This window comes from Haliaeetus leucocephalus, unplaced genomic scaffold, assembly GCF_000737465.1.
Source record: "Haliaeetus leucocephalus isolate CR32 unplaced genomic scaffold, Haliaeetus_leucocephalus-4.0 Scaffold163, whole genome shotgun sequence".
NCBI classification, from domain to species: Eukaryota; Metazoa; Chordata; class Aves; order Accipitriformes; family Accipitridae; genus Haliaeetus; species Haliaeetus leucocephalus.
In genome coordinates this window covers 1,923,612-1,950,604 of record NW_010972599.1, presented here as the reverse complement: position 1 = coordinate 1,950,604, position 26,993 = coordinate 1,923,612, and the positions used below count along the sequence as shown (strand labels likewise).

Sequence of the window (26,993 nt, the reverse complement as noted above, 5' to 3'; positions counted from 1 at the left end):
ACAAAACGGTCAATTATGGTAAATTTTTCAGTCACATTGGATCTAAGGCTTCACTGATCATGTAAGACATAAGGTCCAAAAACATAAATTTATCTATTTGAAGAAACTGACGACTCAGTAGGTGAAAAGAAGTGATTGTTAGGAAGTAAGGCAGCAATATCTCCAAAGATTTAGCATAGTTCTTTGAATCAAAACCATCAGCTCTACGACTTGACTGTGAGCAGATTTTTTTCTCATACTCCATTTTTATTGCAAGCTAATTCTGACCAATATGTTATTTTAAGTGTTTATCTTTTACAAATATTTAACCCCACTCCCTTCCCTCAGATTTCAATACTGAAATTTGAACTGATCTTCTGGAGAGTTCTTGTGCGATGCTGGAATTTTCAGACATTCAAAGATGGATTTTGAAAGATGTAACATATAAGTAGGTACTCAGATGTACTGGAATGTAGGTACTCTACACACTGGGTAAGAAGAGTGTATTGTTTTCCATTTAAAAAGGCAGAATACTAAAAATGGGAGAAAAAATATTATGTATCTATACACTAATGTTCCATTTTGGGAATACTAGCTGTATTCAGGTAAACGAGAAAAAAAAAAAGACTATTCTCAACCTCTAACCATACAAACTATTCTTAAGGTTGTTCATTTTCCTGTTTCTATTTCCCCTTATCCTGTCACAGTTCATCATTGCTGACCACAACAAAAATGTCAGTACTGGCTAAACTAAAGAAATCATTTTGCTGCAACATTCATGCCAGGTCTAAAAATAATTTCAAACTGGAAAGTATTTTGTAACTGCTGCAATAATTTGTGATATTTGGCACTCTCAATAGTTTACATTTGGTTTGTCTGAATAAGCCATTCTGGAAATAAGTAGTTAGAATAAATCCTTTTATTCTAACTTCAAATGTAAATTGAGCTTCCAGCAAACAAATACTGTAGCTGACTTTCTGGCTTCTAGTGGTTTGTAATTTTCAGATTTTTCTTTTTTTTTTTTCTTCAATTGATTGCAACATGCTCAAGTCGACTTTCCAGTCAATTCACCCAAATTCCAACAGGAATTGGTTTATAAATTGGTTCCAACTGGAACTGGTCACTTGGAATTTCCAGCACAGGAAATTATGTTATAAGTGCCTTGATAAGTACCCTAAATTACAAACGGATGTGTCTAATATCTAACAACAAGAAAAAGTATGGCTATAAATGCAAATGCTGTACTAAAAAAAAAAAAAAAAACCAACCCAAAAAACAATCTATATGATCGGGCATAAACATAAGGGCATGGTAACTTTTTTTTGCCCCCTACTTAACATCAAATGACAGCAGAGTGCAACTTCAGTATAACCGCGTTACACCTGCCAAATTAAGATGATTTTTTTTTTTCCTAGCTACGTTATGGCAAGTTATCAACTGATGAATACTATTTTTCCCCAGGTTCTTGAACTCAAAGCCTGTGTCGTGAATCATGGCTATATCCTCCAGGGGATCCTCGGTTCCTATGGGGTTTGTAAGTGTCCTGGTACGAGTCAGAGTATTCTTCTTCCACTAGAGGATAGTGATCTCGGCTGTGTTGGGAACTGGAAGACAAGCGGTTCCTGCTCTTCCGAGCCCTTTCGTTGTGATAATTTTCATCTGAGGTCATTAGACTTCGTCGCTCAATTGGAGAGTTCTCTGTAGAATGGCTGCTGTGCCTCATACGTTGGCTCTACAAGTGCCAAAGAATCCAAGCATTAATACATACAAAGAGTATTTTACATTTTTTAGCTTGAGACTTATTCTGAGGTCTTTCAGAATCCATCCACTTTTGTGTTATTCATTTTATATTAAAGTCTGTATGCTACAGGAATGGGTTACAAGAATTGTCTGGTTCCTAGAGCTGAAAGCAGACCAAACACAGTATTACAATGTGTACCTTAAGGTATTCACTTTGTTAAATATCACAGGCCATTTAGCATGAAAAGTGAGCTGATGTATTCAGCATTTATCACTTTTCTCTGATCATGAACGTAACATTCATGCTTCTATTCTGCTTAGAAAATTTTGAGCATTGATTTATGTGGTTTTAGAAAACATCTGAAGATGTTTCTTGGATTTTTGTTTGTTTGTTTGTTTTGTTTTTTTTTTTAAAGGTGCAGCTCTGAGCCTTATTTAAAAACCTTCATATGACCAAACAAATGATGGACTCCTAACCAGGCAGCTAAGGGGTGGCTAAAATTATTAGATATGAACAAATTCTTTCAACTAAAACATAATAAATACTTTAAATATGTTGACAGAAAATCCTTTTCTAAGATAATTTATTAATTAAAAGGTTTAGCCTTTGCTATCCTCACGTTCCTGTAATGATAATATGCTACATTTGTCACATGAACAAAATTAGTTCATATTTTTTGCCAGTGAACTGGCACAATGAAGAAATAGCCTAAAAAAAATTTGTTTGCTGTCATCACACATTAAACCTCTCAAAAGTATACCCATCCATACTCTCAGAACGAACCCGGTCAATACTTTTCCTTCTCTAGATTACACACCCAATGTCATTCTTCTGATCCTGTAACTGCCAAGAGAATGCTGCCGCGACAGTTGCACTCTCGTGGCCTCAGGTTCCTGCGCACAGACAGCATCGTCTGCTCCCCTCAGTTCTGAATTCTGGCCGATGCTCTCTGCGCTATAAAACCTTCCTCCTATTGCTACACCCTCTCTGTATGGCAACTGTTCAGCTGCATAATTTATAACAAAAGGCTTGTCTGCAAGGGGAAGTAACTGTGCAGAAGGGTATACATTTACAGCACAGCAGATACGATGTCGTATCTCTTTGTGTGGATCGATGCTACCAAGGTTATTCACTGAGAGATTCCACATAACGAGCTGGTGTGGAAAAGTGCCCTTCTGCAGATTCACACACTCAGCTACTGGGTAGCAACTTCTACCACATTATCCCCAAGTTTTCCTTATAGCATCCTGTTTTAGTAGTGATTATATGTCAAAGTCCACATATTTTCTTCACAAATATACTTCCCATATTTATTTGACCTAGACATGCAATTTTGATATATAATCACCTAATCAGTTGCAACTTTAACTTTCTGTGCTCACACCCTCTATCTTCCCTGTAGTAATTTACCTCTCTGGCTGCAACCTGCTCCTTTCTAGAAACCTTCCTGTTTCCCTGCCTCGATTGTGTAGTCGTTCTGATCCCGCTATTAACCTCCCGAGAGGTGTAAGCATGGCATAAAACTGGTGTGGTTACGTGCTGGTCTTATGCCCCAAATAACTTTTGATCCTGCAGTGCAATTGGAATGATAAGCTGCATTATGTTTTCTGCAGTAACAGACTTAAAATGCAAATCCCCTGGAGCCTAAGAAACACATATCCCCAAAACTTGAACTACAGGATTTAAGTCCATTCTCTGAAATTAGACCAAACTGTATAGGTTTAGAGCTACCCAGGGATTAGCTACAAAGGCAAACAACTGGCCCCTAGGAGTCAGCAATGACAAAATTTACTCTTCCTATTGAGGACTGCAAACACAGAGCTCAACATCAACATCTGCCCCTTTTTGGCAAGGTCATGACCAAGGATCAAATGACCACCGGATTTGGCAGGTGTACCACACACGGTGTGATGGGATACAGCTGGAGCATGCTGTCACCTGTACCCTCTCTTTTACTCTGACTCTTCTGTATCTATGCCATTTAATTTCACCCTGATGACCTTTGTGAAGCCCAAAGACTTAAGTTAAATCAGTAGTTTCGATCTTCAGTAAACTGAAGTCCAGGCCACAATCAAGTAAAAAAGGAATACTCCTAAGTCCCAATTAGATGAAGTATGTACAGATTGTCCCAGCAAATCTGTATCATTCTCAGGTGTGACTGTTACACGAGGCTCTGGGCTTTTGGTATTCAGCTCTCCGAGGTATCAGGCAAGAAGGAGTCACAAGGTCATAAGAAGTATAAATTCTTAATGTATCATAAGCACCTAAGCTAGTTTAATTCCTAGGATTTGCATGAGTGCTTTGTAATTACCATACCACATCATTACAGTTAAAACTGATTCAAATCCTTCCGAAGGCTTGAATTAGTATAAAACCTCTAGGTGGATAAGCACTTCAGATGATGGAAGTCTTTACTGCAAGATAACCATGTAAAACACCAGAACTCTTTAAATGGGCCTGAACAGTTAAGTGGCACTGAAAGCCAAATCCTGCAGTCTCTAGTTGGGCATCATTCACTCAGGGAGAAATTTACCCCTCTGCAGAGAACTAGCACCATTCAAGTCCCACCTAAGCCTTCACAATTAGGGTGAAGTGGGGATTAAGTGATGCATACCTTCAGCCAGCCCACTGCACAGGGGTGATTTTCATCTTCAGTGTGAGTTTTCCCTAAGTAAATGGAGCAACATTTCACAGTTACTGCTGGTGTCCATTGATCAGAGAGAAATAAATGCCTGAAAAAAATTCTGTGGATACACCCAGTTTTCAAAATGAAACTGAAGAGGTGAAAGTTCTGCAGATGGCATTTTATTGTCATGAAGGGATGGAAAACTGAAATTTTAAGGCAAGTGAAAATGGAAACAACAGTTTACATGTGCATGTTATTAGTAATAGAACAGTGCTTGTGCATTCAGCCAGTCAGGAAACAGTGGCTTACTGATCCTAATAAAATCAAGCACAGCATTAGAAATGTGAATATCAAGTATCATGCACCTTCAGTGAAGTGCAATTCACTCACAGAAAAAACAGCTTTATGTTAATTGAAAACACTGAACAATGCATCATTTCCTTAAAAATTGTTACCTGCTTCCAGATACTCTACAAGCAGAACAGAGGTTACGTTTGTCAGGTGAATTATTCATTAAATGTAATTTGCTCAACTCTACTTTTGACATACATTAGAAAGTGCACACTCCTAGAAAGTCACACACATACAGAACTCCTTCTGAAACTTTCAGACTTAGAAGTTCGCTGCAATCCTGATCTTCTCAAGCATTCGTAACTATTAATAAAAAACATTTTCTGTTTTCAAACTTAGTAAAGCACGTACTTCTCATTAAGGACTATTTACATGCCACGTTTGAAGTTTCAAAGTTCAGCCGTTTTTGAGCTATCCCTGTGGAAAAAAATGGTCAGAATTTTTTTGAATGGGTAAAAAAAATGTATTTTATTCACACTCAAAGAACTCAAAAAGGTGAAGGCATTTTGCTGATACAAGAGACAAGCATGGAAGTTTTTCACCCAAAAGTGAATGTTTTGTGAAGATATGAGGGTAGAAATAAAAGGGATCATTACAGACACTGTTCTGCATTCTTAAATACAGTAGCTGTTAGCTCAACTGCTGTGACACACTGTACATGCATATTCTCAATCTTACAGGGTCTCATTTGCAGTGATGTTTTTTCCAGGTCAAAAAAGGCCATTTTCTAATATGGCTACAATACCACTTAACAGAGTGTCATTTAACTCTTCCTCAAGAACTCACTCCTTGCCAGAAAATTTATGGCCGTTTTACTTCCCGTTAAAGAGCAAGCAGAGCAGTCACAGTGCTTCAGCACTCAGCTGACTAACTGCTTCTTCACCGATTATGGGCCTTAGCTTGCCTTCTTACTGCTGGCAGTAGCCAAACAGTGAATAATAACTAATGAAGCAAATATAAGTTATGCTATATAAGACATATTACACTATTTTCCCATAGATTAAAAAACCCCACCTGATCTGCACTGGTGTTTGGGGCTGAAATGTATTTTCATACCTGTAATCCAGAGATTGCAGCAGGATATGGTGAAAGTGCAGTGGATCCTAAATTTCGTCCAAGGAGAGGAGTCATGGGTGTGCTACTGGTGGTGTGAGTAGCACGCCAGTATGCCTCAAGGTATTCTGCCAAGTGTTCGCAAGCATCTTCAAGCTGATTTTCATCCAAAATTACATCAAACATTTCCTGATCACAACAAAGTTTGGTTCGTTACAATGTTATTGATGAAAAGAAAGAGTTGTTTAACAATTCTCATCACGCTAATCCTTTAAAATTCAGTAAATAAGAATCAGAGCACGGGATTGCAAAAGAAAGTTACACAAGTGGGCTTATAAGGTGATCAAAAGCCAAAGCTCTCAGAAGTCACTGTATCCTTTCAGCGAGGTTCACTAGACACTGCGTGAGCCCTACCACACTCAAAGGCACAAGACTCCTTTAATGAATTTATTTTGCTCTAAGATAGGAACTGAAGCTAGGTGTCAGAGTAACACAGGGGTGCTTTGCATTGGTTTTGGACCCACGGCCTCATGCATACTTCTCTCATCCTCATTGTGAACACATTTCCAGAGTGATGATGCCCCTAAAACCATTTCCACTTCAGTGAACACAGGGTGGATTTCTGTTAGCAGCAGTATTTCTGCTTCAGCAAGGCTACTGCAGGACATCCAGCCGTTCAGATACTGGGAATTCTGGGAATCAGCTGGGAATTCTGCACAGACTATCTCCATGCACTGTTTTTAAGTACCTTCATTTATGCCTATCTGGATAGTCTTACCTATCTGTTCTCAAATCTGCAAGACCATGCAGGTACGACCTCTTTCCCTGTAAAATCTGTTTACCAGGGGACAGTACCTGACCATTAGTGCAGGTCCTGGTACTTGCCTCAGACCTGCTCACCGTGCAATCCACAGAGAGGCTATTTACCAGTGAACGGGGAAGGAATTCAAAGCCATGTGGCTTCTGTGCTACCCAAGAAGTCAAAGGGACACTCTGCAGACAATGTTTTTAGATTATCAGCATGACGAGTGCTGATAACAAGCCACCATAAACTGAGTCCCTCAAGAGAAATATATACATATTTTCAGCAGTGAAATTTCACACCTCATCTTTAATCTTAACTCACACCTTAGTGGAAAAAAAACATTGTGAAAATAGCACAGGAAATGAAAATACGTGCAGGTGTTGCAAGTGTGCAGAGTAACCGATACAAACCACAGGCTGCTTTTCCTCCATGCATATTTACAGATCTATCCAAAATACATAAAGCTGACATTTATAGAATAAAACTGCATGATGAATTTATCATAAATCTTGGTCACGCATCTACCTTCCACCCAAAAGTCTGGTCCAGAACTTACTTTAATACTAAAGCCATTTTATTTAGTTTTTAATTTATTCTCTCTTACCAGCACAGTAGAGAAATGTGTCCTCCTCTGTCAGCAAGTATGAAGTTTTCTTCTAATAAGAATACCCCTAATACTACATTGTTTGGTCAAATTCAGTGTTTATTGCTGCTCATTTTGCTCCTCTATTTATCTATATCCTTCAGACCCTCCTTTGCTATTTAAACACATGTTGATAGACTACATATTCCATTATATCACTCACATCCACTTTGTGGAAGAAGTAATTCAAACGTAGTTAAGTTAGGAAATAAAAGAATGTGGTTTGCTTGCACATACTTTGCTTTGGAAAAGAAATTAAAATACTACACTTGGAATATAATATGTGTTTTCATCAATAAAAATGAATATTGTCACTTTCTGGTCTGTGACTAGTAAGCAGTTCTCCTGTGCTGCTCATTCTTTGCATAGCTGGCCACTGATTTGAGGGCAGCTCTGGCTGTCTGTACAAAACTCAACTTTGCAGGTTGCAAGGTAATTCTGTCTCAAGGCATATTTTCAGCTGCATGGGGTTTTAGCAGCAACCAGGTCAATGAATACTCTTCCAACACCCTCCAACCTCCTCCTGCTAAACTAGGGGACTGTTTCTCAAGTTTCTTTTTAACCTGGATCAGTTGATTTAGGGAGCTTACAAAATGCTGTATTGGCTTAACTGAGTGTGCTGCAAGGTGGAGGTAAGACAAAGACATTGGAGATGGAAATGCCAGTACTGGTGCCTACAGCTTCCTTTCTTAACGGAGTAAAGCTTCATGCACTTCTAAGAAATGCACAGCTAATACTCTAGCTAACATACCTAAACCACCCAGCTCTGTGACCGTATGTAGCTTCATGTGGTGTTTTGACAGTGATCTCAATTAAATTGCATTTAGGGAGAAAGAACTTTTAACAGTTGCAGTAGTACTGTCACCTTTTTAACAATTAACTGTAAAATAACACTAGGACTGGTAATGGTGAGCCTCTCAGGCTGTCATTTGAAGGTCACCTGGAAAAACTGCAAAACTGGCAGGATCCTGATTCCAGGGCTCTACAGTGTTTTACAGGGAAAATGAATGACAGAGAAAGCACTCAGGTTTTTTTCTTGCATTTAACAGTTCTGCTCATAGCTAACGTGTGTTCGTTCTATTTCTGTGTAATTGGGAGGAAAGAATCTTTTAAGGGGATCCTCGTTTGCAAGCATCATGGAGTAAAGCAATTTTCCCCGTTTTCCTTACAATTAATTTTATTCACCGCAATGTTTTCTTACAACATGCGTACAATAGTTACCATATGAGCATTTCCATATACTAGTATTTCTTAAGTGATATACACTAAAGCAGTGGTCTTTCCTGAAGAGAAGATAAAATTAGTTGCCACTGTCCTCTGCTATTTCTTTTAGTTTACTGCATAACCACTGTGAAATACTCTAGGTGCATTACCCCACGTTAGCAACACAAAATAAAATGGTCACAACTACAGAGGCATCCTCCTCGCCCACAGGAATGCTCGGGAGAGGGAGTGTGAGAGGGACTGAGCCGCAGGCATAGCCCAGAGTTAGTACAGCTAAAGGCAACCCCAAATTGCATCTTACTCTCTGAGCTCAGGGAAGGTGAGCTCAGGCTCTGGGGGAAAAGATGCCCCTGACAGAACTGCAAGGTTGGAGGTGTACCTGAGAAGGAGGAGGAATTTGAACTTGTAGATATATCTGGTGTACTGGCTATTTTTAATAATACCAACGCATTTTACTTCCACTAGAGTATAATTTCTGGTATTTTTTAGGTTATATCAAACAGACCAGAGGGATATGTACCCTCTCTTGGCATTGACATGAATCAAAAAGTTAAAAAAAAATAATCATAATTAACTGTATATGACTAGTGTATTTAAAGCTGTATGGTTAGTACAGTTCATGTTTCTTTGAGCCATATAATGTTCCTGCTTAACAGAGTCATGGAGTGATAGGCATGCTTAGCACTGGCTTGAGCAGCATCAGTGAAAGATTAGCAAGGAATTAATAATGAAAGCAGTTCCTGAACTTAAATATGCCAAAAAAGACAGCTATTTTTAAAATGTCTAGACATACAGCACCATCTGATTACTTAAGGCTGGCTCTCAGCAAATGAAAAAAAGTGAGGGTTTTATGGTTTTCAAGTACCTTCACTTTAAACAAATACTCCTCTTGCAGGAATTTGAGCTGCAAAACAGATGAAGCAGGTCACAGTGCAGAAGACAAGACAGCAGGGTCTTCAGTCTTAGCAGTATACTTTTACTGAATTAAATAATGGATCAACTTGGTCCTTTAATTTAAACTTAACCAAGACTGTCATCTCCCTTCAGGTGCTCTAAGTGAGCAATAACTTTCTTGAAACCAAGCAGTGCAAAACTGATCAGACGGTTTCTGCAGAAGGCTGTTGTGCAAGTCAGAGCGGAAGGCAGCCTCTGAGTAAGTACGGTCACGTGTTTGAAATCTGGATACCCTGAAATTTGGAAATATTTTTCTTATCCAGATGGGGTCTCGCTTTGTTGCCTTAGGCAACAAAATACAATTACAGGATTGGGTCTTAAGGGAGAGTTTACTGGATCCTGGGGATGGACAATCTAAGTGCCATGATGCAACGAACAAGCTACAACGTGCATCTTGCTGCTGCACACTCTTTATTTCAATCAACACAGCTACTTGCCTCATTTCAACTGATGTGAGCAAACCTGAGCGGAATAAGAGGAAATCGCTGTATAAAGAGCAAACAAGGCTGTGAAACATGCACAGGCTTCTCTGTGCAGGTGGAAAAATAACTCCTTTCAAATGTGAACAATGTGCAGCGGATTGTTCTGTGTGTAAGCTCAGTGACAGCTTGGTGTAAATACCACAAGCCGTATTCAAACAGGTGCAGGTGCAACTCCATTTAACTTGGCTCACACTCATTAAGTGTTAGGAAGCTATATACTCTTATAGAAATTATTTTGTACTACAGAAAAGTGTACAATTTTGTTTTAGTTGATGGCACCTGAATGGCTCACAGGAATTCTCCGTCATCATTTTAAGAGATAACAATTCAGTAGAAAATTACATGTGTGAAACATAATACAGCTGAGCTCTCCAGAAGAACTCGAGATGGCTTGAACATCTTTCAGTGCTGCTCGACGTGGAGAACAAGGATGAGACAGGGAGCAAAGTGATCTACAGTTACTGTAACCAGAAGCTTACAGGTCTTTACAGTACCACCACCAGCTGGGTGTATACGCAGTCACCATCTACCACTTTCGACAGTTAGACATCTGCAAGTGGTGCTGATGGGGCAAGAGGGACAGCAGGAGGGCGGCTGCGAAACCCACACCCGCCAGGGAAACAGCAGGCTGCCTGCGGCGTAGTGGGCACTGCAAAAAGTGTAACTGGAGAAATCGAGATACACGCGCACCCCCCCCCCCCCAGCACTTTTCTGCATTATTTAAATTCTTGCTCTGTATCAGGCATAGGAGGAATTTGAATCAGATCTCTCATTCTGGATGCGTTCTTGAACCATTCTGCTTTTAGATAAGGAGGACAGAAATTTCAGTCAAACCTATTACCTTTTTTCCTCTGCCTTCTAACATTTCAGTGTGAATCTAGCCTGAACATACACCAAAAGACTACAAAAAACCTGCCAAAATTCAAAGTTCTCACAGACCCACATCAGGAATGGAACACCTGTACAGCTTTTCTGCACAGCACCTGCCTGCCTAATCAGCTATCCAGGACCTCTGCTCCTTAAGCAGCAGGTTATTCAAGGTGAGTATCAGCATCTTTGATAAAATGGTTGGTGAGCAGTGACTGTGCCCCGATGAGGTAACTGGAACGGCTTGCAGGCGCTGCTGTGTCAGGAGGCTCGGGGATCACATGCATGCAGACACACGACTCACACCGTACAGATGGTGGGTCTGGACTCACTATGAAGCTGATAGAAAGTCCTCTGCAGCCTCTTCTCAAACCAGGATTCTGAGACTTTGGCCCTTGGGGACCTTAAGATAGCACTGCTCCACAAATGACATAATTTGCTAATGAGCTAGTAGATCGGTTTTACCATACACGTCATTTTTGACCTGTCACCTTGCCAAAGATCATAATAAGCCCAGGACGAGAGATAATCAGGATGAAACCATCAAACAACTTGTTTCTTAGCAATAAAAGCTGATCGAGGGTTGCAATTGCAGGGCTGTCTGAATCACCATAAAGTGATAACATATGAACTCAGCTATAATCAAGGACGAACACAGCAGAAATCTTTAAAGCTCCACGTATCACAAGTTCTTTAGCCTTTCTTCTGTACTTACTGGTGGGCATTGCGCAAGTTTATCAGCTGCCACCAACTGAACATTCAAGTGTTTACTTTGTGACTTTCCTCTAGATTTAATCAGTCGCTGCAAAACCTGATAGAGGAAAAGAGGAAAATATGAGTTTAAGAACTGTGTATCTCCATAAAGCTCAGACTGACATCCCATTGGAGGATTACCAAGTTCAGAAGCTCTCCATTATATTTAACACAATGGATAAAATATTTTCCTTGAATACAAGTACAAATATTTCTGATAGCCTCCCTGAAAGCTGTGCACATTTCCCTCTGCATCACATTTGATCCCTTGCAAATAATTTAAATGCAGTGCAAATGGTGATTTTGCTTTATTCTGCTTGAAGTAATAAGTTATTTTTCACAAATGTAATGTTCTAGAGGACCACGAAAATTATATATATATATACACACATACACACACACAGAATTATACTGGATTGCTGGATTGACTGTGGCACAACAGTAGCAGCATATTATGTTGTGTGGCAATAACGCTGTAACTTAACCTGTTCTGAGGTGCATTTTGGGTACAGAAGGTGTTTTACACACACAGTTCATATTACTTTTTTTTCTCCCTTCCACTGTGTTCATTACTAAAATTTAAGAGGCAGAAAAGTTAGGAATCCTAAATTATTTCTCTGTAAAGTTTCAAAGAAAATTAAAGGATCATAGAACAACAGAGTATTTTTTAAGTTGGAAGGACCTCCAGAAGTCTCTATGCCAACCCCTCACTCAAAGCAATTAAGGCCAGCTGGATCAGACTGCACGGGTCCTCGTCCAGCTGGACCTTCAGAACTCTATCCAGTTCTTCCTTTTTCCCCGTAGCAGCAGGTCCAGCAGAACTTCCCCCATCCCTTGCTGATCACCTGCACCAAGAACTGACACATAGCTCTCTGCAGATCTCTCTGATGTGCCACAGCGGTCACTCCAGCAGGTGTTGAGCAGCATCCCACCATTGCTGTGCTGATTCCATGAAAGCCAGAGTCTCTGTCATGACTCCAGGCCCCCTTCTGCACTAACAGCCATGGTCACGGAGGGGTCTGTGCTGCACTCCTGAGCAATAATCGCATTCACACTCCATGGCAGGAGCTGGCCAGCAGCCTGGCCACACTGGTCCAGACCCAGCTGTGGACAGTGTATGATCATGTCCCAGGTGGAAGCCACAGATAAAAGCAGACAAGCGTTGTTTGAGATCAACAGACAACCATCATTAACTGCCTGGGAAGCGGGCAAAGGGCTGGGTGTCTTCTCTGAAGCTCAGCCTAAGGTTAGGGCTTGCAGAGACAATCCACAACTGCAGCTGTGTTGGGGTAGGGGGGCTGGAAAGGGACTGCCAAGAGGAACTGAGAGCTATGGAAAGAATTTGCTCCTCAGGAATTTTTTTGTCTTGAATTGGTGGGTGCCTCGTCTAAAGCTCAGGTTAAGGTTTAGGGCAGAAAAAACAAATTGCATAAGACATTCCCTTGTCAAGCCCTTGATCTAAAAACTTCAATTTTTTTCTCTTCATCTCACTCCTAATTTCTTCAGGTGCAGATACCACACTGCTCACTCCCATACTGCCCTCCAGGTCCCTCTCAAATGCACGTATTTTAAGGGTGAGATATGTTACCTTTGGAGAAGACACTTTAACATGGACAATAATTGGTGCTAAAGATGTCTTGATAAGTTGTGCAGGGTGATTGATAGTGTCTGCATCTAGGACAACCAGTTGTAAGGACCTTGCCAGCTCAAAGATTCTTTCAATTTCACTCTGTACTTCAGCTAGTAAAGGAAAACAAAACAGGTGAAAGCCATTCACCCCCAAAATTACTTAAGACAAAAATATCATCACCCATTTATTTTCACAGACTGTATACATTCAGTATATGAACTCCATATGTGAATTAACGTAATTTCCATAAAATAACCTACTACTCAAGGCAGTTTTTAAAATAAATATTACCTTTGAGACAATTCTGTTGCCTGAAAATATATACATACTATGGTCCTTTATACTATCAGTGTACTTAAACATTGGGTACAATTAAATGCATGTTTCTATTAACACAAAATAGACTTAAGCATATTTTCCAAATCTGCTACACAGCTTACGAGTCATAAGATTTTTTTATTTTAGACAGCAAGTGATGTATGGATATTTCTTAAAACTTCTTTTGTTCTCAGATTGTAATTCTGATTTAACTTAAACAAGAGCCTGTATGAAAAGCAGAACTGTGAGCTCCTAATTCTATAATCACAAAAAATTGTTTATGTTAAATAATTGACAGCGTATTATTTAAAAAGGCACTAACGGCAATGTTCACACTAAAGCACTTATGTCTGAAGAAAAAGGAGATTTCTGTCCATGTAAATTACATTTCTGATATTCATTGTTCTGACCCTTCTTAATCATTCACATGCATGTGACAGATTTTAAATCAATAAACTCAGCACAAATTGAAGCCTCTAAGTTACACCACCAAAGTACAAAAGAGCTGTATGTCAGCAACTCACATGCATTTAATTTGCCTAAGAGCTGCTCCACAGAGCAACACATGTTCACAGGCACAGGAAGATTTAGTAGTCACCTTTGCAGCACTTAATTTTGGCGTGCCTACTCCTGTACTAGAATGCCAACTAGAAGTGAAGCGTCCTACGACCTACACCTCTAGTTCAAACAATCACTCAAGACGTCAGTGAATTGGGTTTAAGAGCCTTTTCTTCCTGAGAAGATTGAAAACCAACTCCTCCTACCACCTACGACGGTGTTGCAGAGACCAGGTTATTGGTCGGCATATACTACACACAAATGTCCACCCTTGTGAAAGATATAAAAATTCATCAGGCCAGTGTAACCCAGCAGTCATGGTGCTGTGAGGAGAAGGTAGGAATACCCAGAGTCTCATGGCTAGACAGCAAAATTAAGCTGTAGCTATTCAACATTAAATACAAAACCAGTCCCAGGGTCAGGAACAACACGTCTCCTTCTTGGCTGGACAAGGTTAAAGTTCTTTGGCACTTTGTGATACGGAATTAAAAGCACAGGGCTGAGAAGAGGGAGCTGTGAGGCCAACTCACCTTGGGAGGAAACTGCACTGAACCCATATTCTGACTGCAGGCCCCTAACGCATCTTTTGCAAATAATACTGCTTGCGCTCTAGCCCAGGTAATTGCTTAACGTGAGGCTAACACAGTACGTTGTGCTCTCTTGCCCTTCCTCAGTCAGGAAAAATTTGTCTCCCATTTGAATATGTGAAATTCATAATTATACATTAAAATGCTGTAGACACATTTAAAATTGCAGAACTGATGACATCTTGAAGGCTGAAATCCTGTCACTTTCCTCCAGTATGTAACCATGTTCAGAACTACATCTGTGTCAATGTCTTACCTAAACTGGATCTTGTATTTGACCGCTCAATTATTGCCCTCTTGCTTGGATTATTTAGAACAGACCTCTTAGCAAGAGAAATGTCAGCTGTCACTCTAGTTATTGATATCCTAAGAGTAAGAACACAGGACAGAACAAAAACACAGTAGTCAAATTTTCAGTGCACTGCACATGATTTACAGCTACATTCCATTCCAAAGTGCAAAGGCAATAAAATACCACTCAGACATGTTTTATAGCTGAGTTATGTCATCATTAAAGAACAACTGAAGAGAAATGCTGCATAACTGTAAAGTATTTTCTATTCCCTACACTATCGTAGACTCTGGCATATAGTTTCTGCTGTTCTACTTAATGCATTAGTTAACTTTTCTCCTCCCCAACTCACCCATCTCCTACACGAATTTACACAGTACCATAAATACTACAAGTTATGTGAGTCTTAGGGCATACAGAACAACAGAGTCATAACAGTAACAGCACTTCTCTTCCCAGTTAAACCATTGATTAAACCTGACACTGCTGAGAGGTAAGGAAAGGCGACGTCTGGACATCCGAGCAGACCATGTCACTCGTGTCTGAGTGCCTGTGAGTCACTGAACAGAGCCTCTTGCTTTGGGAGACTGCTCCTCCAACGTGTACTCTCCTTTTCCAGACAGGGAGCTGTGCAGATGGGCTAAATGATTCGGCTCATGGTTGAACAGGAGAAAAGTTAAGTTGAGCCACAGCTATGTGTACTGCTGGAGTCTCCTCTTTAACTTAAGGTAGGTGATTTTTTACTTGATCTGTCAGCAAGCTGACAAGAGACAAAAGGTTGTAAAACAAAGACCACAGAATCACTTCACTTAAAATCCATTTAGGAGGACTGTGATGAGCCAAAGAGCCATGAATAATGAAAAGAAAGCAAGCTGGAAATGACTAGCAGCTATTCCACAGAATGTAAGATTTATGCAGCTCCAAGTGAAATTATCAGACAGAGGGTTAAAAAGAAGTGCAAGTATTTTTCTATAGAATACATACATAAATTTATTGCCAGAAGACACAGTAGAGACCAAAAGTATAAATTAGTTAAAAAAAAAAAAGGGAGAAATTAATGGATCATGGGTCTAGAGGTGACGATAAAACATGATGGTCCAGATTGCACCTCTGGCTCGGGGAGCTCCTAGATCTCTTACTGCTGGAATCAGAGACGTGTAACAGAGGAAGGACCACAAATGTTCACTTACTGTGCCAGATATAAGAAGCATTTCATTCTTCCTGAGAAAGAAGTAATCCTAAGTATCACTAGTGCTGAAAGATGTTAAGAAAAAACCATGCTTTTGCTATGTTTTATTTACACGGTGTGTAGAGTCAGGCTTGGTCTATGCAACAGTGACTAAACACAATGCATTTAGGAAACGATGCCGTTAGAGCCTCTGCAGGAGCCATTCCCTGAATGCCTTGTGCCAGCCAAGCTTTAGCAGACTCCTTTCAGCAGGCCTGCACAGCACAGCCCTCGGGCCTTTCCTTTAGTTCACTGGCCAGAAGAGGATGTTGCAGTTACAAAAGAAGGAGCTGACAGAAGCCAAGTGAATTAGAGGTAGGGAAGGAGTCCTGCTAGTTCAAGCCTTACTGAAGTCTTTTGAAAAGCACCTCCCTGGACAGTCGTTTTCCTTTCTTGGTAATGTGGACCTGTCACAAAATTGCAGAAGAGATAGAAGGAAAAGGAAAAGGAGAAGAAAGGAAAAGGGAAAAAAGAATAAAGAAAACAAAAGGCGAGAGGAAGAGAAAGACTGCAAAGCCATCAAAGTTGGCAGGAGGACCAAGAAGCAGCTGAGGTGCCTGAAAAGGAATTTAATTCATTTTTCTAAAGATACTCAGAGCTAAAGTCAATTGTATCAGCTTGCTTGTGGCATTTAACTTTTTCAATGCTGGAATTTCACACTTCTACCTGATCTAGTTGCCAATATTGCTAACAGCAATAGGATTTCCAAAAAATACCTCACTTCGGGCAGGATCTCTCCCTTTAGCCCTCTGTGCAGACCAAGGCCATGGTGGGGATAAAAACAGAACAGCAAGACAAGGAGCAGTCCTGCCTCCTATCATTAATTAAGCAGCCTAAACGGGTGTGTCTAAGTGCGCTTTACATTTTCTTCTCTGTATTTAGGCACTGCTGATCTTCGTGGATCAGGCCTCCGCTGAGTACGTTCTCATATAGGGTATAAAAATATACCTCATAAAGAATATATTCATAGCAATCACGTTGTGGCAACTGGAGATGACTTATCACTTCCAGTTGCCATGGTTTCCTACCGAAAACAATAACTCTCAGTTACCACTGGCATATCCAAAGCTGACAGACATATGCCAACAGCTGGAAGAAAACATACACTGCGGTTCCATACCTACACCTAACGCAAACAGGCACCAGAGCTCATGCGCTGAGCTGCAGTGGAAGCAGAGCAGTCACACCGCTCAGGAGTGGGGAGAGGACGCACTGACAGGACGCCTGAACAGCTCAGAAAAATGACAAATTTAACTGCAGGCTGCCACGTACAGCGCTTCATCTGTCAGGTTTTAAATCAATCACTATGTTTGTAGGATCTGCTAAAATCACTTGAGCTGGGCAATTAAAAATAGGGGAGGAGATGAGCTATTTTGCACAGAAGTTGATCATTAAACATTCTGTCTAAGCTGTTTATGGGTTAGCTCAGCACTGCCATCTCCTCACTGCACCCCAAAAGGTACCTTGACCAAAAATCCTACTCCACCTCTTCTAAACAACACACACTAGTATTTTCACTGTCCTATTGCCAATGTTTTAGGTATTTTCAAACCTGACAGTGTCATATACTAGCTAGCACAGCATAAGCTCCTGTTATCAGTTAGAATGTACTGAACAAACTAGGATGAAGGAAGGGCAGAACATCCCGAAGATGCAGCAGACACCTACGACTACTGATGAGCTCCAATGGAAAGGAAGAGATGCCATGGACCAAGCCTACATTCCTAGCAAAAAAATCCAAATTATCGCTCTCACAGCTCATCAGGAAATATTCTCCATGTTCCAGCTGAACAAGATGAACGCTCCTTACAATTTTTGAAGTTCTGACACACTTCTTTCTGTATTTTAGTTCTCAGCATTTCCTTCTTCAAATTACTTTTTTAAGTGGTTTTGACTACCAAGAATACTTGAGTTCACTTTTTCTTAGGTGTTGATCTGAAGCACTGTTACTGCACCCTGTTGAAATCTGCTGTTTCTCATACTTATTTCAGGGCTAGGGTGTGATTAGTTTTATTTAGAGAAAATCCTGCTGTACAGGAGCCTGGAACTTCACAACAGGTGCTGGAATGAACCTAGCTCAAATAGAGCAACTTCAAAATAAAATCAAGAGGCACTTACATTTGGTGTCTGCACACTTTAGCGGCTGGCTGAGCTGGTCCAGCAGTACACAGTTGTATCCAATGGTTAAGAAATTTTCATACGCCCAAATGATTGTGAATAAAACTGTACTTTTACATGCAATCGAGTCATGCTTTCTCAACTGTTCCACCCACAAAAGGAGCTGGACAGCTCTTTGAAAAAGAAAGCAATCCACTCAGTTCAATCCACCCAACATGCAGTCAGCTCACGCTGCAGAGCAGCAGCTTGGGAGCTCCGGAGAAAAGAGGGCCAGCGGTGAGCCAGGAGCGCGGCTCTGCCAAAAGGGCTGTTCGCTGGGTGGCATCGTTCCCTCTGACTCCCGGCTGAACAAGGGGCACAGCCTGCTTCCCAGGGAGACATTAAAAACCTAAGCCTGGTAATGCCATCTTTAAAGACATTCTGGCACTTTTCATGTGCCCCAGCCACCTTTCATCTAGACATCTCCTGTAACTTCAGGCTGGTAAGATATTGAAGCAGAATTATTCTATTAAATTAAAAGAAATCCTACTACAGACATAGCAGGTATGAAGATACATGCACTTCTGGTAATACATTAGCTGTGTTCCACCCCACAGCTGGCTGCATTTCGATGTTGTTACAAAGCCCGTAAATCAGTTTTGAACATGCATCAATCTTCTTGCATTAAAAAAAAACCAAACCAAAAACCAAACAAAACCCACCACACTAAAATGTTAGTAACACATGGGGAAAACAAGTGTGAAAAGGACAGTATTTCTCACCTCCCATCAAACCTGTGCTTCAGGAAGTCAAAGAGAGCTTTCTGCATCATGTCTGTCACCTTTGCAGAGGTGAAGAAGATTTAACAGGGAGGATTGACAGGAAGAAAGAGAAGTCAAAAGTAAGAAAAGAGGTAAGTAGAAGGATACTGCCAACAATCAATACCTTTTATAGGTAGCAATCATTTAATTTTCATGCTCTTGGCAGCACGCTTTGTAATAAATACTTGCAAGTTTTCTGACTCATTCTCCAAAATGCGGAACGGAGGATGTGAGAGCTGTCACTCTTTCTGCTCTTGTCTTGACTTACACTGAGGCATTAGAGCATACCTCACCACCTTCCATAGCAATACCATTCCCAACAGGCTTCAGAACATGTCAGAAGCGTATGGGACTATTCGGGTTGAACAGATCATTTGTTTTTTCCTACAGTAACATTATTAGAACTGGCTTCAAATTTCAGATACAAGATTTAATGTGTTGGATGACTGTTCGAACAGAAGAGAACAACTATTCTCAGAGAGGCCTACAAGCAGAAAAAATGAAGGTTTTCATTCCTGTACAAGGGAAAGCATCCGAGAGAAGCTCAGCCTCAACAGCTGTCATCTACTTTATTGAGTGAGCTCCTTGTCCTTTCCAGGACAGCTCAGGCTGACACCTATTATCTGCCAGTCTAGACAGGAACTTAAATCAAAGCTCCCAGGCCTCTGGCAGTTTATTTCTCCTAGGTTGTCTTTCAAAATGGTTCTTAGAGAATTTAGTCAGGAAAACAAATAGTCAAAAGAATTTTCCCAGGTAGGTTGCAAAGTAATATCAATGTGCTTCTGTTATGTAGACCACTATTTGTAACTGAAATTAATATTGTAACTGTGTTACCATTTATACACCTTTATATGTTCAAGATGTCATGTTTAGTATTATTTTCTTAAACAAAGGCGTAGTTGTAGAGGTATGTAGTAACAAAAAGCCTCTATCCCCTCCGAACATGTGAGTCCCTAGGCAAATTAAGCTGTGGTGCAGCATCATGAAAGTCAATGGATGAAATTTACTCCTGTCAAGAAACATCACCATAAAATTAAAAGGCAGAGAGTAGAACATGAAGTACCTAATTCCTGCTTTGCTAAACTACACGTTCAATCATTCTTACAAAAAAAACAATGCAAGAACACTGCATTATGCTAATAATGGTACCATGTTGTAATCTTCCAAAAAGACCATTCCAATATGTTTAATATCCTATAAAGCACTAACAACATTAATTAAGCTAAATGAAGTGTATCTTTGATTTTATGTTCATGTTCCTTTAGTTCCTAATTCAGCAAAACACTTAACAGATGGTTAAGTTCACCAAAATGCCCTGCTAAAAGCCTATGCTTGTTTAGCACGCTTTAAATGCTCATTTGAATCTGCAGCAGACTTGAAAAATGCATGTCCTGTTTACCTGTGCACGTTATCATACCTACTTCCACGTTGAACACAGGCACATAATTTAGAAGGGTTAAAGGTTTCTTTACATATATATTTCAATGTACTAATAATCTTAAAAAAAATAAACATCAAGAAAACACACTGAAATAATAATCATCAATTCCCATATTCAGTTTGAGGAGCTGGAGAACAAAACTGAATACGCTGCAATACTCCAGCTACTTCATTTGCCAACACTAAGTTTCATAGGAAGATTTAAAGTTTTTATAAGTGAAAAAAGGAGAACAGTGGGGAAGCCTCTTCAAAATTTTTGCTAATTAAGTTCAAAGCATGTGCTAGTTTGACTAAAAGTTTACATGTATACAAAAGTCTAGCTAGTTAATTTGACTGCTCCAACTTTTTCTTGTGGTGGACACAATTCTCTTTTTCTTACTTCATTTAATCAAGAATAACTGTACTGAAAATAATGGATGTGCACTGTGTTTAAAGCAATAAAACTGCAAAGAGAGCATCGGTACTTATGCTACCTACCCTTCAGCTGAGACATCACAAGTAACAGACACTGTTGCCAAGGCAGAAAAAAATTCAGCTGGTACCTTGCCCTAACAGTGCAAAGTGCTAACTATGTTCTTAGTTCTTGTATAACATTTTTGACAATTACTTAAGCCAAGATCACTTTAAATTATCATAAAACAGTTGGACTGGACCACACACACTGAATGTACTAAGGAAGATTATAGGTAAGAAAATACTAACTAATTGCAAATACCTGGAATACATACCTCATAGCCTTTCAGTGATGGACCCACTAAGACAACAGGTCTCATTGATGGTACTACATCATATGGGGGAACATGTTCTGTCTAGAAGAAGAAAACAACCCTTCAGATCATTAATCGAAGAAGATCCATATGAAAATCCTGGGAATTATGTATTAGAACTAAATAAAATAAAATGGAAACAAAAATAATACTTACCACTTTTTGTTTCTGTTTTGCTAAAAGACCAAATGAGAACTTGGTTAAAAAACACACACTGTGTATAACAACCATAACACTTGCAAACAAAAATCCCTTTGTCAATGCGCTTTCAATTTCTCTCAGTTCACCTCCCTTTTGGCCAGCCCTGTTCAAATTGGTCATTCATTCGTTTCTGGGGCAGCTGCCACTTTTCCCAAGATTTTTTCCCAGTCCCTTAGCAACTACTGCATGTCTAGAAATAGATGTCTTTCTCCACCTCCGCACGCAAGCACTTTTCTGTAAAATGTCTTAATAAGTCAGCAAAGGGGGGAAACCCGCACTTTTCATGTACAGTTTTTAAAATAGAAGTATTAGATATAGCAAGAGTTTCCTTAAATAAAATTCTGTCTTACCCGTGGAAGTAGGTGTGGCTCGAAATGTGCCAGAAACCATTTCTCCAAGACTTGAAGAAGAATTTCCACTCGATTTCCTATGGTATCAGAAAGAGCCCCATTAATGCCAAGCACCCAGAGATGCAAATGCGTGAGGTTTCAGATAGCGGCTATGAGAAATTGCCCCATGAGAAATCACACGGTAAAGAAGAGTCTTCACCCACATTCGTGCTGCAGGAAAGCTTCCTCTGAAGCAAGAGGTGAAGAGTACCAGGCTGGGACGTGGGGAAACCAAAGCGTCTGTAATTAAGTAGACCTCCACGTCTGGAAGAGGTGCATATAGGCTATGAGGGGAGAGCAGGTTCCACTACAGCCTGAGCAAAGCTTTTCTGTGATCTGCCTGTAGGCTGGGAAATGCAACAGCTCTAGTCATAGACATCAGCTAAACTCAGCGCATAGCCCAGCTCCGCACGAGATCCCCCACCCAGCACTCCTCCGTCTTGCTGGGTCTCTCTACCAGCATGCATGACTAGCCAGACACATCTCTCAGGAGGTTTGGGATCTTAACTCTTGCTTTAAAGAGCCTTCGCTGTGTAGCAGCAGTGTTTTAAGTAGCTCCTTTTCCCATTCGCTGTACCTCCCTGCTTCCAGCTAGGCAGTTCTGCCCGTGCCCTGCCCTCCTCTCCCTGTGTGATGCACCCAGTACAACTGCTTGCGCAGCAAACACCCAGCAGACTGGAAGAGGAAACTGGTTTGGGGAGGGGGAAGATGTTCAGGTGAATCAGCTCTCTAATTCAGCTCATTGCACAAGCAGCTGAGGTGGAGATGGGAGGAGGGAAGGAAAGCTCAGGGCAGAAAGGACTATTTAAGCAACCTGATTGCCGCAGGGGACATACATCTTTAACACAGTATTTAGTATTTTCGTTACATACAGACTAACCAGCAAGAGGATACTAGTCCCAATCAGTACTTTGTCCTTGCTTTCTTGCCATATGCTCTCCAGAGCAGGGATTGTTTACTCCTGGACTTGGCAAATCCTTTGCGAACATGTACTACACTCTAGAAACCCTCTTTCATAGATGACTTTTCACTGCCTTACTCTGACAAAACTAGAATTCTTCTTCATCACATAGAGCCTTAGTATCACAGCTAGTCACAGCTTTTAAAGAAATCTTAAGGTACAGATACTATATGACTACATCTAACAAGGGTGCTCAAAAATAAACTATTTTATCATTATACATTACTTGCAATTTTATCATACAAATCCAGGAGTGTTAGTGCAGACCACTTAAAATCTTACTAAAGATCCTTTACAGTATTTCCCCTGTCTCTTTCATACTTGATTTTATTCCAAATATTCTCCACAGGTGACATTAGACAAAATCTTTGCAAGCATTGGTGATTTGGTGCAGTCATGTCCATTCATAGAAGCAGAGAATTTTTCTAATATGCTGTATCTGAAACAGTATCCTAAATACACTGTTAGCATCCATCTCTCTGAATTAGATGATCTTCTTTCTGTACATTTCAGATACACTAGCTTCCTCTGAACCTATTTAAAACATTATAAAAGCAATTTGGAAAAAGCACAATTGATGCTGTTCAATCATTCTAAAAACATTTCCCCAGATGGTTTATACTTGAAATTATTCCTGACCTTGATTAAGTATATTAGTATGCCAAATCCCTAACAGTACTATACAGGCTAAATTATGCTCCTCTTACTGCTATCTATTAGGTCCAGATTCAATTGGCTCACATCTCTTTACTCTGCAGTACTAAAGGTTTTGTTCTCCTTGTTATCTGTATGAACATTTAAATTTTGTTTTCAATTAGTGGGAATAATATGCTAGTAGTAATTTCTTTAAAAAGAGGGAAAAGTATTTTGTGTATTCAGCCAATAGAAGAATGACTTCAGTGACTGAACTGAGATTATGAGAAACCGGTTTTACTTCCTAGACCTGTGACCAAGTTTATACTTTCCCAGAGACTTGCAATCTCTGGCTCTAGCAGTGTGGAGACACTAAATGGTCAGGCTGGAAGATGAAGAATTAAGGAAGCTGAATGACATAGCTCATCTCTAAAGTTTGGAAAGTCTGGTTTTGGCCAAAATGAAGAGAAAGAAAAAAAAAGAAAGAAAAACCCCACAACCTTGAGAACATAACAGTTGGGAAAAAAATCTGGCAGGCTTTGAGCACCAAGCTGACTTTAACCCATGGGGACTTAAAACTCTCTAGCCCTTCAGAAATTTCTGTCATTACCACTCATACCGTATTACTGATTTTTCCTAAAATCAATACACATTTTTTTCTTGTTTATTATCGTCAATATCTAACATGTCTATTCTCTGCAAATATGTATTTTCATTTGGAATCCCAAATCAAACACTCCTCCAAATGCACTGCAATAAAAAAGAATCAAGTGACCTTTGAAAATATTGTCCGGTGTCAGAAATGATTTTAAATTATTTTAAAAGGTTACAGCATTCTTACCCTCCATGGAAACGTCCTCTCTTCTGCTCCTGTTGAATGCGGATATTCTCCAGTCTAAGCGGGCTTGGAATAAAGCCAATCTCGCAGCCCTCCTTAACCAGCCTTCCTATCCACCAGTCATTATTATATTTCTGGAACATAGAAAGGTTACTGGCTTCGGTCCAAAACTCCCTTATTTTGTTACCCACAATCCTTAACTCCATACTGGTCAATGAAACCAGACTCACACTGACATCTGAATGCTGGACAATCTGTACGAATTTAAGTTAAGTTATAAGGTGCTAGGCAGTATTCGGAAGGTTGATGTCTTCTCTGCAGCTGGACAACAGTGGAAAGCAGTGTTACCTATGGCAGTACTGGCTTATCTCTTAACTGCCCCAACACATCCTGCTGTGACTTTTCCTTTGACGTCACCAACTAAGGTGCTGAGTGTGATGGTGGTTTAATGAGAAGAACCAATTTCTGGTGAACCAAGGCCACCAAACTACCTCACAGCAGCCATATAAAGCAGTCAAACATAAAAATAACACCTTTAGATTACCATCAAAACCATTGTTATTGGTTCCTTGTAGAATTTAATGGTCCACACCAAAGACCGCCACAGCCACTTTTCCTTCCTCCTTTCCAGGTGCTTTTACGGATGTTATTAACATGTTATCCCTTTGCAAAAACCTTGTGTGGTGGAAAAGCTCTACAAACACCATTCTAGAAACCAAAGTAAAGAAAGACCAACCTATCCAAGACAACACAGAAAACTTACCAGCTCCAGCAACGAACCAAACTCGTACCTGGTTAATGCTATGGTGGAGCTCTAACCAAAGTTGTGACACCTCTCTACAAATGAGGCTTTTATAGTGCCCCTGCCTAGAAAGAGCTAAACTCTTTGGAGGCATACACTTTTAAATTTACGACAGTTGAAGAAAAATTCAGCCTTAGGAAGAAATTTTAATATATACCTGAAAGTATAAAATTTAATTTTATCATTAACCCTTAGTAACATATGTTTTTCTGTATTACTGAAAGTCTGGCCTAACTTTAACGATTGAAAGATGAAAAGCAGTATCATAGTGGATGTCACGGTGGAAAAGGATTTGTTGTAGCTGGCTGCCAGCAGCACTTTTGAAGAAAAATATCTGAAAACCTTATACTGTGCTATGGTTCATTAGGCACCTCAGTGCTCAAAACAAACATTACTTTTCACAACCGACTTTCAAGTCATTAAGACCAGCATGAGTATACCAATTTTGTTTGCATGCCTTGAGGAAAAAGTTATCAGAGAAGTCTCGTCTTAAAAATTATCAGTTCTTTTGGCCCCACATTCTCAAGCACTTAAGTTCTTGCAGAAACACATAAATACCATGTCCTAGTTGTTAAAGGTACAACAGTGCCTAACTGAAGTCTCTGAAACATATAGAGCCTCAACATCTTTGAAAAATAAACTAGCCTTTTTATTAAACCATACACACACACCCCCCCACAGAGATACACAGCTAAGGAAATACAATCCTTACACCCTCATCTTGAAAACCTGTCCTCTTTATATAGCTGTTATTTATGCAAGAGGTTCCATTACTTTATCATTTCAACTTTTAAACTATTTATTCTTCGTGCTGTTATGACCCTGATTCAGACAATGTCAGTAAGCAAAGCTTAATTTTAAATATGTTGCTTCTGCTTAAGTGGACAGAACTATTTATGTTCTTTAAAATAGACAAATACTTGAAAATCTTGCATTCTGCTGTTGTAAATCAGTGAAATCAATCAATGGATTTAAACCACTGTAAAATCTGAGTCCCATGAGCATTACCCATTCTTTTTTTGGTTCTAAATGTACGGCTTGAACATGGGAATCTTTCTTCCCTTAGCAGGTCATGGACCTCTGAGTGATGCCTCTAGACATGAGATCAGAATCAGCGTTATGCTGAGAATATCTGCACAATACAAATGATAACGATGCAGCAAGGAATACAGGCTATTTGCATTAGGTCATTACCTCCCATATGTTATTCTTCACATTCAGCATGTGGGAGGACTACAGTTCATTCCTATTGGTTGCCATGCCCATGATTTCTTCTGCATTGTCAGTAATTGTTGCCACTTCATCTTTTAAGTAAGCACATATAGTCTTGTAGGAGACAGATGAGACATACAGGACACATTCTCAATATAGCAACTCATCAGTTACTGCTGATGTTTCATGCTGTCAGCAGGGTGACCTTACTTCTCACCTAGTTTAGCATTATTCTAAAATCTGGAACCATGCTCGTTCTAGTCCAAGCAAGCCTGCCAGATCATTGAAAGACAAATTCTGCAAAGCCTTCTTCCATGCAGCTAGACTCCAGCATGGGGAACCATTCCTGAAATCCTACTGAGTTACAGCCATAGCTTCAGGCAAGCTGAAGGTTTCAGCGTTAACAAAGAAGCTATGATAAACCCTTAGCAGAGCTAACAAATACCAGTAAGCCAGATGGCTTACAGTTTAGTGGCAATGCAATCCTGGCCATTTAAATCTTGAAAGAAAACACACAGAATGCCAAGACATGGACTTGGGATGCTTTTCCGGAAAAACGTACAGGGCAGCGCAACAGGAGCTTAGTAAATTAAATTCGATCACTGGCCTGACAATAAAGGTAGCCACATCCTAGGAAAGCCAATATCAAATACTTGTTTTAATGGTGATGTATTGAGTTATCTGAATGGTTACACAGGAGAATGTACACTAGAAAGATAGTACGTCAGGTAGGGTACATTT

General features: G+C 40.0%; 1 protein-coding gene across 1 annotated transcript in view; it reads right to left on the bottom strand.

The window, feature by feature from the left end:
* Positions 1-665: 665 nt before the first annotated feature.
* Positions 666-26,993, bottom strand: part of CACNB4 (calcium channel, voltage-dependent, beta 4 subunit) — a 104,103-nt gene continuing 77,775 nt past the window's right edge. Inside the window, exons 4-13 of the mRNA XM_010563078.1 lie at positions 24,242-24,372; positions 21,768-21,844; positions 21,373-21,392; positions 21,178-21,258; positions 18,971-19,029; positions 14,828-14,937; positions 13,067-13,218; positions 11,441-11,536; positions 5,754-5,939; positions 666-1,711 (exon numbers count right to left, since the gene is read on the bottom strand). Coding sequence (XP_010561380.1) covers positions 1,451-1,711; positions 5,754-5,939; positions 11,441-11,536; positions 13,067-13,218; positions 14,828-14,937; positions 18,971-19,029; positions 21,178-21,258; positions 21,373-21,392; positions 21,768-21,844; positions 24,242-24,372 — 1,173 coding nt within the window. The 3' untranslated portion in view covers positions 666-1,450. The remainder of the gene's footprint in view (positions 1,712-5,753; positions 5,940-11,440; positions 11,537-13,066; positions 13,219-14,827; positions 14,938-18,970; positions 19,030-21,177; positions 21,259-21,372; positions 21,393-21,767; positions 21,845-24,241; positions 24,373-26,993) is intronic.